This window comes from Siphateles boraxobius, unplaced genomic scaffold (assembly GCF_051911475.1).
Source record: "Siphateles boraxobius isolate OS27281-9 unplaced genomic scaffold, OSU_SipBor_1 24, whole genome shotgun sequence".
NCBI lineage: Eukaryota > Metazoa > Chordata > Actinopteri > Cypriniformes > Leuciscidae > Siphateles > Siphateles boraxobius.
This window is the reverse complement of record NW_027508855.1, coordinates 2,896,016-2,907,791: the sequence shown is the minus strand read 5'-3', so window position 1 is coordinate 2,907,791 and position 11,776 is coordinate 2,896,016. Positions and strand designations below refer to the sequence as shown.

The 11,776-nt window shown below is 40.1% G+C and overlaps 1 protein-coding gene across 1 annotated transcript; it reads right to left on the bottom strand.

Annotated features, from left to right (window-relative positions):
- atf5a (activating transcription factor 5a) lies at positions 1–7,240 on the bottom strand. The gene is made up of 4 exons (XM_077240825.1): positions 5,644–7,240; positions 3,835–4,080; positions 2,308–3,520; positions 1–2,045 (listed from the first exon to the last, which is right to left on the bottom strand). Exons 2-4 carry the CDS (start codon positions 3,974–3,976, stop codon positions 1,859–1,861), a joined length of 1,542 nt encoding a protein of 513 aa, XP_077096940.1. The 5' UTR covers positions 3,977–4,080; positions 5,644–7,240; the 3' UTR covers positions 1–1,858.
- Positions 7,241–11,776: the final 4,536 nt, after the last annotated feature.

Here is an 11,776-nt window from a genome sequence, read left to right as displayed (position 1 = left end):
TTTCTGACATAAATCACTTTATTTGAATTCAATGGAATAACAGGAAACACAAAGAATTAATCGGAGACAATACATCGAAATACCTGGTACAAAATGACTAGTCTTAGTATTATAGCTGGTGTAAACTCTTGGAAATCTTGTGCCTTAATTTTGGGTTGTAAAAAAAATCTCAACTTCACAAAATGACCGTATAACACCGCGCATAATTAGCTATATTTCATAAACATGATTGTATACCGCGAAGGAAAGCATGTTTCGATATGCTATGCTCTCTCAGTATCTAGGTTGCTTATTTAGGGGAATTAAATTATATTTGTAATATTGCTACGTAGTATTAAGGTACACACGACACTTCGGTAAAAATGCCCTCAAAGGAATAAATAGGATGAATAAAGAGTAACTAACTAATCAAAGCCTGATTTGCAGTTGATTTCTTTGTTATTGTTGCAATTGTGATAAATGCATGCCTCCTACTTGAGCAAGTAGAAAATCAGTCACTAGACTGGTTTATCAGAATAAACTCCTGAAATTTACTAAATTGTAAACATGAAAATCATAACATTTGTCAAGGATTGTGCATGATCGCAATTGCAAAAAATTCACAACTTGAGTCATTTACATTGTTGATGAAATATTGCTAAGACGCTGGGAAGTCTGCAAATTCTAAAGCCACCACAATCATTTCAGTGATTATAAAAAAAAGCTGTATCACTACAAAGATTTTACTTTCTGTCCCCCAACACACACTTGTACATTAGCGCAAACAAGCTTTATAAAATCACAAACCCTGATTGTAGTCGCAATAACAGCAGAGACATTGGGCCAAACAGTAGTTTGTGAATCAAATGCAACTCATTCATCTCTAATGAAATGTGTTAGCCAAGAGAATATAAAATTGGGCTTCTTAAGCAAGAAAGACGTTTTGCAGTAACATGTCATTCAGATGAAAGAAAAACAAACATTCTTTGTAAAGAGCCATGAAATCTTCTGCATGCAAGAATCAAAATACAAGAAATCAACACACATAACATTATTAGGCAGTGCCATATCTTCAGCAGTTACAAACTGACATACCTCCATGACTTTGGACATAAATCGTATATACCTGAGCTGCAGGACTAATCTAAAATTGGGAATTCAAAAACACATCTTCAGGTTCATTATTCCTGAGGGAAATTCGTTTTGAGAAGTGCTTCCCCTGAAACTCAATATATAAGAAACAGATTGCTTTTAATATCAGTGCTTATTCCTTATTTAATATACGGAAGGAAAAAAAGGAACTACCAATGTTGTACTAATTGTACATCATTAGTATTAGTACCATAAATGTTGAAACTGCTAATAAATAAATTTTAACAAAAAAATAAAACAAAAAACTCTGTATAAATTAAGATCAATGCAGGTCATATGCGGAACTTGTGATATTACCTTACGGCCTTATTTAAATAAATGAAGATGTGTTCAAGTCTATCTTGCGTTGTTCGGTGTTTATTTCTGTCAATCGTAAATGCTCTGTTGTTAAAGCTCATTCATGGAATCGAGAGGACGAGTCGTTTGCCACTCTTGAGAAAAGCAAGAGAAAAGAAAAAACGGCTGTCATTACAGTCAAAGACATAATCACAGTGCATATTAACTGATTTGAAGTTATTTCCGAGAAAGTGGATGTCTGTGCTGCAGCTGTTGATGGACTTTGTCAGTTTGTAACGAAAATGAAATGATTGAGTAACGTGCAATAGTACAACCTCCACCACATCCTAAAAACATTCAGTCAGAAAACATTCCAACTCAAATCTCCATTGCCTATCAGACTGCTTACAATTCTACTTGCAGGACCATCGTCAGGTGGTCAAGCTTTTGGTCAGGCGCTGGTTTCCTGTTTGAGGCGTTGGCTGCGGGCCTTGTACACCTCAATCAGCAGGTCTTTCACGTACTGGATCTCCCGTTCCACCGATTCTGCCTTGTCCCGTAGCTCACGGTTTCTACCCTCCAGACCATGAAGCTGTTCCTCCAACGTGTCCAACTCCGCTCGCTTCCTTTGACGATACCTGTTCAAAACGATTAATACAGAGGAAAGTCAGAAATTGTCACACTTTTCATGTTTACTTACATAATTGTGGTCTTTTTTAAATCCCACAAGCAGCTACATTGTAATGCTTGCAGGCATTGTAGTCTGAAGCATAATACAATTCTCTGTTAAGGATTTTGTACTTTCACAACTAAGTGTCACTTCAAAAAGCCACCAACAACTTTTCCTGTATACGCTCATGTAGAATACATCCGACATCATTATGACTGAAAATACATTACCTGTGAGCTGCAGTCTTGTTCTGGTCTCTCTTCTTCTGTTTACGTTGACCGTGGTTCCCTTCGATTAGTGGCTCCTCAAGGTCTAGTTTCACAATGCAGGGGTCATCTTTCAGCACACAGACTCCTCTGGCACACGGGGACCCCATTTCAGGTCCTTGGCGGTCACCGCTCAGGCAGTCGGGGCCTTGGCCTTCGAGAAAGCTGCAGTGGAAGTTATGTTGCCGGTGAATTGCTACGCTTTCCGCCTTTACTGGGTCATTGATGGCCCCGAGGAAGCTGTGGTAGGCCTCTTCTTGGGATGTACTTTGGAGGAAAGAGCTTTCATTGGGTTCGGACTTCCATGGGATGTCGGCCTTCTCGTCGCTAGCACCATTCTTTACTTCGCCCATCATCTCAATCTCTGTGCTTCCTCCTATGCCGCTTAAATTGACTTCTCTGACACCATACATCATCATTTCGTCTTTCTTGTGGGGAATTTGAACGGGTCCGCTAAAGTTGTACCCGCCGCCACCACCCTTGCTTGCACCGCCGGCCTCTTCCGTGTAGCGGCAGTTCTTCTCCTCTTTGGGTAAAATGGCGCACCTCCTGATCTCCACTGCACTGCCTAGGCAGTAGCCTTTGCCTACTACTCGTTCATCTTCAGCACAGCTGTAGCTGCCACCAGGCGCAACAGCTGAGTTACCTGAGGAATTTCCTTTGGAACTCCAGATGCTACTCTCGTAGCTGTCACCCACCCTCACCCCATCGGGAACTCTCTTGCGGCTGCAGACGTTGCTGTTGGGGCGGCTGCAACTGTAAGGGGCATGTCTAGGAATCTTGGTACGGCCAATGGGACCCCCACAAAAGCTCAGCAAGTCAAGTTCCCCAGTTGCCAGGGTAACAAGTAGAGGGCTGGATTCGGATTGGTTGGAAGTAGAATATGATGCGTAGGGCAACTGGTAATACGACGGTGGACCAACTGCCGTTGGACCCTTGTCGGATTTGCCCAGTTTGGAGGCTTTTTCTGGGAGTGGGTCAGACAGGAAGTAATCCTCCAGCTGAGCAAGCTCCTCTTGCAGCAGAGAGGTCATGACCTCCAAATCTGAGGGCACCTGGATGTCATGCTGGAGGGGCGAGGGGGGAAGGGATGCATTGGGGGAGGGAGAGGAGTGAGGGGTTGGGAGGTAAGAGGAGAAATCTACTTCTTCCGTCATCCAGTCACTAAGACCATCACCTATGGGGAAAACAGAGTTCAACATGTTAATCACTGGCCTAGAGATCCAATGTAGCACAATTATTTAAACCAAATAAACAACTATACAGGCAGTATTTTAAAAACCCGTTTTAAAAAAATATTAATTGCATCTCAATGCGCTTACTAAATCCAAAATGTGAAAGGCAGCATTAAACTAGCACGTCATCTAGAAATAATATAAAATAGATCCACGTTGGTAGTTTTACTCACTGTTCAAGGAGAACGAAATGTGCTGCAGTGCGGTGCCCACCTGAAACTGGGAAAAATAAAAAACTGTATTCACTGCAACTCACCAATTAAGTGCTGGTTCTCCTCTGGCCCCTCCCCTCTGCGCCCCTCCGATTGGCTGTGGTTAGCCTGTGGGTGAGAGAGAGTGAGGGGGTCTGCCGGGCAGACGAGTAGAGTCTTCCAAATAGGTGCTGACATTGTCATCATCCTGTCCGTTGATCCTACGATTCAAATGTCCGAGCTTACAGTGCACGATAGTAAAGTTTGAGAGTTGAGCCACAGAAAACAGGGCTGGGTGAGCATTATGAAACCTAAAAAAGAGGGAAAATATGATGAGGGACGGCTTGTTAAAACGCATTGTCTATGGAGGTTTCGGTCTATCTGGAATTGTGAAGACACTATCACACCAACATGATTCTTTAGTTGCTAAAGTAGGATGGAGGAGAAAAAAAATCATTATGTCCTAGTTGGTGGGACTTTCCATTCTAAACTTATCCTGTCTCTTCTAAAATATCTTTAAATATCTCCAACTGACCATGAATTCATATTTTTAGTTTGTTAACAATGAGAGACACAGAGTAAACTGAGTAAAATAACCATAACCCCCCAATATTCCTAAAGCATCAGCTAAGACACACTGGTGATTAGCGAGGGACCAATTTAGAAAACTACCACTCTTCCATCCATCAAAGTCCCTTGTGTCCACTTAGGGGAGTTCTACTGAGATCCTAGAGAAGCAGGCGAATGCTCTACTTGTGGGAAATTTATTAGCAGCCTAAATATACAACACAAATGTAAAACTTCTTCAGATCATATTTTAGATCATGCCAATAATAAATCACAATATCAAGAACTTTAAAAACGTTTATTTTATATATATATATGTGTGTGTGTGTGTGTGTGTGTGTGTGTGTGTGTGTGTGTGTGTGTGTGTGTGTGTGTGTGTGTGGTGCTTATTTCTACAAGTTATCTGCACTATCTTTTGTTTGTATGATGCAACCTAAGGTGGTACCTCCAAACGCCCCAATAACCTTTGCACCTACACTGAAGTCCAGTTTGTTTACAGTCTAAGGTCAGACACAGGACAACATTTTATGCTGACAGAATAATCAGAGACAACTCTGAATGCAATAGCAAACAGCAGAAACAAAGCCTTTTCTTTTGCAATCAAGTATTAAAAAAGTAATTATTTCTATCATCGTGTATGGCAGATGCATTCGATGCAGACTTCTCTGAACTGGATGTTTGAACTTGGCCAGCACGTGGGTTACAATCTATGACGTAATGCGAAACCAAAGACAGCAAATCTTCGTGAAAGCTTTGAAACCGACTCATGCTTTTTCTTAAAGCCAATTTCTAAGAGAATAAAAACAACATCCGCTGCATGCAACATGGAACTATACAATAATGTGGCAGATATGGATGACGCAAATGGACAAAAGACTTTTGCTAAGACATAATGACAGAAGAACCTGTGTAGCCCTGAGAACTATTGCTTAAAGGTAATGGATCCGTATAATATTGATAATCACTATAAAACCCACAGACAAGATGTTCAACAAACAAGTATCACTTAAAAGTGCGTAAAATAAGGTATTGTGTCTCAAAATAAATTCAACATGTGAACATGCTAATTAAATAGGTCATTGTGTGATCATTCCTAAAGTTGAAAAACTGTGTAGCAACGATTAAAAGAGTTAAAGTGAGTTTCTGAAACTTTTCTAATAAGAAAGCAATGTGCATAAAACATCGCCTGAACCGCTGTTACAAGTGTGACAACAGTTAAACAAAAGCAATACACCCAAAAAGTGCAAGCCATGAGACAAAACAACAAATGTCTGACAAAAAGCAGTCAAGTAGAAAGTTGTACTTACTCCATTCTTGCTTAAATGTTGTGGGTTTGGGGTGCGTTGCAAGTGCAAAGCACGGCGTTTCTTTAGGATCGAAGACTTTACTAAATTAAAAAGCCATGTCTCCTCCGGAGTGTCTAGGACTGAAGTGCTGTTGGTCTTGCTTTGTTGTGATGGAGTTGATGACTGAGAATCGGCTAATTGAGTCAATGCATCAGGTCACCCACACCTAGCAACCAGCTGCGTCACGCGGTCTGTCAGCCCCCAGTGCTATAGATTCCTCCGCCCTATGGATGTATTGGTCGAGATAAATTTCACACTTCGGGCCGGTGAAAACGCCCACAAGATTTAGGACTCACTTTCTCAACAACTTCCGAGAAAACACAAAATCCCGTTGGCATGTCCTCAACTTGAACATACTACGGTGTTAAAGCTCTGAGAGAAGAATATGTGATGAAAGCGGCTGTTCACCAGAGTTTGGCTGATTATCATACACAGTTACAGTATCTGGTTATGCATGAAAAATTCATATCATATCACGTATAGCATACACTGCCGTTCAAATATGTATTGTTTCACGGGGACTACTTGATTTCTTCTAGCGAGGAAGAACACTTTCTACTACCCAGGAGATACGTGGCTGTTGTTGCAGCTTAGTTGCATCAGCGCTTCAAGCTGCAAGCAGATTCGCTGTACGGACTGAACCTGTCGTGCAGCGATTGGCTGGAGAGGAACTGTTGTCTTCCCTTATTGGCTGACGCTTGAGAAACGTTGCTTCCCAGTGGTCTTCGGTTTTCCACTCTGCGTGCACATGTTTCACGTAAACATCCCGAGAGCAAATTCTGAAGTGGTTAAACTTTCATGTTGCGGAAGGGCAGTTTACGGAACTTTACTGACAAAACATAGTAACATTTGTTGTGGCATTTTCTGATACGCGTTTTGGACGGTTCCCACTTGACTTAGAGCTGTATTTAGCGGTTCAGTTGAATTGTAGCCTAAGTTCTGTAAATATACGATTTTTATTTTCATTTCAACTGTAGGGTGATTAAATTCTGTAATCTACATGTTGACTGACTTGGTAGGTGGACAATTAGCGCAAATAGGCATATGTTCAGGTTTATTATTATTATATTTTAAAGCTGCTTACAATTCCCTTAATTAACTGACATCGTAGTTACTCCGACGAGATGTAAAAATATACATTATAGTTTAAATTAACACTATTTACATTCTAATGTAGTGTGTGTAACAGGTGGCGTCTTTATAACGTCATTATTTCCACTTCAGCATCAGCATTTCCATAACTGCCATTGGGAAAAGTTCAAGTTAAATTCTGCGAGCGAGCAAAACTCAACCTATCTAGCGGGAGAAAGAAAGTTTCATTCATTGTTTGCCATATTTCGATCATTCAGTTTCAACTTCAGAAGGACCGGCGCCAGCCGCGCCACATTATGCTGAGCTTCATTTAAGTCATGCGCGGCCAAAGTGAGACGAGACAAATTACCCTCAAACTCGCAAACTTAATTCCCGTTAATAACGGTTTTTCATAGAATCAAGCTTTGTTTTCCCCCCTCAGCAAATCCTAAAGCTGATTGAAGGAGCTATGTCTTCCTGTTGCTATAGTAATAGCGAACACTGCCCCCTATTTTAGACATGTTTTCTGGTTGCTGTTGCCATGGGATTTGCAACGAGCGCGCTCTCGCTCCCCCTTTCGGCCCGTGTTTTTCAGTTTTGTCTCTGTTGAGTAAAAACGACATTCCCTGCAAAGCAACTTCAGTCTTTAACAAACACAACTGCAACAAGTGTCTATTCTTAGCCTTTTTCATTGAAATTACTTTTTCGTCATAATTAATACGTGTCCTTCACAGTCCATAGTCGCCACAAATTACACAAGTTGAGTCGTCAGAAATATTATGAAAGTTAGCTTTTGGGTTTATGATGATATGATATGCAAAAAATTGAAAAGCACCAATCATCTTGCCAAAACATGGGGAAGCTGAACAGACAGAGGAAAGTGTAAAACTGTCAAAAGGAATATGCCGTAGCTTTTAGCAGAAGGTTATGTCTTCCTCGACTGAGGAGAAATTGATTTTATTTACACTTAATAGCCCTGCATGAACCGAGATGACACCTGCTTTCTCGAGGAGCAGTCAGAGAGCGACGGGATCAAAGAGGGGCTTCTGAAGCTACTGTGATACTGTAATTCCTCTTGTGAGTCGGCTCAGCCTCGCAGTTGTAGAAGTGAGGCCTGATGCAATCTTCGTGACCGCAGTCGTAACGTTGAAGAGACTGAGATAATAATGGTTGTTGAAGTGTGGGATCTCTCCCAGGAAAGCGCTGACTCTCCCAACTCGCCGTGTCTTAATTGGTCCGTGGGGGCGCCCTGTTTGCGCAAAGCGTGAGAGAAAGTCAGCAGTAGGCTACCTACACACACACACACACACACACACACACACACACGGGGGCAACTCAGCCACAGACAGCCCCAGTGCTGTTGGGCCATCATACTTTGAGTTTCTGTTTGTATTGAGATCCCCCCACACACACACACCTTAAATAGCTGATGTTGCAAATAGAGATGTAGGCTACGTAAAGGTCCAGGCCGTGGCGTTAATTAATCACAGCTTTTTTGAGGATTAAGAAGGCTGGTTGGAGTGATAAATCTGTTCCCCTCCATCCAACTGTCCATATGTGAAACAATTAGCTCATTCAAACGTGAGATGCAGTTTTAGGGTACTGTCTAAATCGATAAACACTATTAAAAGCTAATCTTTGATTTTATGTTTGTTTATTTCTTTCATTCACTTTGTTTTGGCCTCTTAAAGCCCCCCTCAGGCATTCTGTATGTCTGTCAGAGAATAAGTAGCTAAGGAGTGGGTGAGAGAGCAAACGCATCATGCCAAGTTCATGTATAGCACACATTAGTAACAGTTACATCACAATTTCATCACCATCTCCTTCTGCATTCATTGTTGTCTCTTTTCTTCATTCCCCTGCACGAGCGATCAAATCGTTTCAAGTTTCGATTACTTGCTGTAACTTTTTTTTTTTGTGTGTGTAAATTATAAGACTCAATAGGAGTCATCTAGTAGGCCTAGTAATCTCAGCAAAATTGCTATTGTTTCATCTCCCACTGCAGCACCGTATCGTGGGAATCGGGGTAATCCTTTCAAATGGTTTCAAGAGGTTTGACGACCCCGTCCCCCCTTGATCTAACCGCAGTCATTTCACTGACTGTTCCTTCGGGAGCGCGTGGCAGCGTTAAAGTTGTGTGATTTTGAGAAAGTGCATTTTGTGGCTCGCCTCCCTCCCGCGGGACGCCGCTGTGTTCGGGGTGCGTTTCGCATCTCAAACACGAGCCACTCAAGGACAAACTTGAGGACTTATTGTGTTGGAATTTCCACCACCCCTTGTGTATTATTACATTTTTTCGAATGGTTATTATTAACGTTTCGGCTATGTGAGTTTACATGTGTAAACATGGAAAGCTCTAGTGTGTCTGAACGAGTGCGCGCGAGCGCAGCTCCTGTGCTCGCTGGTTCTCATGGTTGGATTAGGTCGGTTGATCACGGCTTCAAAGTGGAGGGCTCTAGATTCCCAAGTGGCTCCCCTCAAATGTCTCCGAGTTGATCTTCTGCACCGGCTCAACAGTTGATCATGTCAGCTCAGACCCTATTCTAAGGCACAAACCTTCCCCTCTTGCTTTGATATGGGAGACGACTTCTGCTGTTCTTTGAAACTCAAAAGATCTTATAGGCTAGGTTTAATTAGTCTTTGTAGGTTGTTTACACGTTACATTTTTCAACTAAAAGCGACGTCCTTATTTAAATTTGTTGTCTCCCGTTCTTTGCGTTTATTATGTTCGTTGAGTTAGTTCCTTTTGCTTTTATGTTTCTTAATTTTAAAGTGAGATGAATTAGCATCAAGTGATAAATTAATTGGTGAGCCTCTGTTGGTGTAGACAGATGGCATCATTATAACGCTGATGACATTTGTAGTTGTATTTAACTGTTATGGTAATGAATGGGTGCGAGGCAGAGAGGAAAACAAGCCCAGGGCCCCGGGGCCTCAGCAGAACACAGAGGGGAACGCAGATCCAGCCCTTGCATCTGGAACATGAAAACACGTTCTGAAGCGGCGAGACATGACGAGTTGCGCCCTCTACCGAGCACATTGGGTAAACCAACAGACCGCTTCGCAAGCGCTCTACTTTTTATTCTCCACAGACATTATCCCTGAGAAATGCAATGGGAAGTTTTTCGGGAAAAAAGAAAGAAAAAAAATCTAAGTAAAAACAAATACACACACGCTTGTTTTTCATTTATAAACTTTATTGTTTATACTGTGTCTGTGCGACACTGCGACTGTCTTGCAAATGTCCCTGTCCATTAGCGGATAGTTACAGATGTAACTGATGTCTGGCTCAAGAAGTGTGTTCTGCGGTTACAGCGAAGAGTCCGTTTACTGAACCCTCACTTTACTTACTTATGACCCCATGATGCATACATTTGTTTTGCCAGTAATGTTTTTTTCTTTTAGGCAAATATAGCAATGGTTATAGCATAATGGTTTGTCATGTGAATGATATAAACACTTTTAATAGAAAATATTTTGAGAAGATATTTTTTCTCGTTTAGTTAAATTCATGGATCAAGACAAGTCGATATACCAGTATGGCCTATAGTGTTATTTTTTATATGTGAACCTCATATACATAACCACAAATTTCTTAGGGGAGATTGGGGCTAGTTATCACACAGGGCAGTTGTCACAATGGTTCAACTCAATAACTACGTTTTGAGTTACAAGTCCAATTACAAAATGTTGAAGAATTTTCTCTTCAATTTTTTTTTATATTTTAGTTACAGCTGTTTGGTTAACAAGTGGGAAAAAACACACACAATGGGATACATTCAGGTAAACGACATTGCAAAGCACACATTTATATTTTTACAATATTTGTTGTTCAAAACAATGTTTTTCTTTATTTTTTGTATGCTACCGTTTGCTTTTTTCATGTTCATTTTTGATTAATTGTTTTGGGTTACACTTTATTTTAGTGTCATTGTTACGTTACATTCAGCTACTATAGTAATAACTATAAATTATGCATTATTACTTGCAACTAACCCTAATCCTAACCCTATATAGCAAATACATGTAGTTACTTAATATTACTCAGTACTTAAATGTATAATTACAGTGTAACAATGTAACAATTGTTTCGGTGTTTAAATTTCATCCTACTACTCATCCTTAATGAACTGCATTTTTTTTTTGTGGGAATGACCAAACATTTTGCAATCAAAACTTTAAGGTATGTGTTTATGCAAAATTGATTTTTTTAAAATAAACCAACCCTGAAGAATATTCACTGGAGTAAAAGGTGACAACTAGCCCTGCTCTATGTGACAAGAAAACACAGTTTGTTTGACTTTTATTTGCCTTGGAGTATATAATACTTGTGTCAAATGAAAAAAAAATATATATATATAGAAATACATTGTTAGTACTATAACACTGAATTATCAAAAGTTCACACTGTTTTTCTCGTTGACTTGGAATATGTCCAAGAGGATATCAATAATCTGAATAGCACAATACACAAAATATCTGATTATAAATCATAGTGGCACATCCATACATTTTTAAAACCCTGAAATAAAAGATGTGCAAATCAGAGTACACATTTCAACACGGATGAAGCTTTGGCAAGACAAAACCTGTTGGTACAAATGTACCAAGACCTTGAAAACAAAAGTGTTTACTGCAATGGTCCCCCACCAAATAATCTTGTATAATAAAGTTACAAATCAGGCAGCAGGCATACAGTTTTCAGTTACATGTCTGAGCACCTGAGCCATTTGTTTAAGAATCTTTGCAGCAAAAAGTTATATAATTATATATTATACAGATTATATATAATACAGATAAAGACAACATATGAATTATCTTTTAAAGCAATTAAAAAATATGAATTCTGCCTCCCCACCTAAAAAGATATTATGAAAGCTATCAAATGCTATTAAGTTTAATCTCATTGTAATTATGTAACTGCGCCTAAATAACTCAAAGTTTAGATAAGTGCTGGTAATACACCGACGGGTATACACCTGAAGACTTGGCACCATAAAACTATAGAGATAAGAAATAAAAG

Bases quoted from the DNA above. Each gene is read 5' to 3' on its own strand.
- atf5a (XM_077240825.1), bottom strand. From the start codon at position 3,976: ATGATGACAATGTCAGCACCTATTTGGAAGACTCTACTCGTCTGCCCG. The intron at 3,521-3,834 runs GTGAGTTGCAGT...TTTTCCCCATAG, and splicing joins GGAGAACCAGCACTTAATTG to GTGATGGTCTTAGTGACTGG. The intron at 2,046-2,307 runs GTAATGTATTTT...CGTTTTGAACAG, and splicing joins AACAAGACTGCAGCTCACAG to GTATCGTCAAAGGAAGCGAG.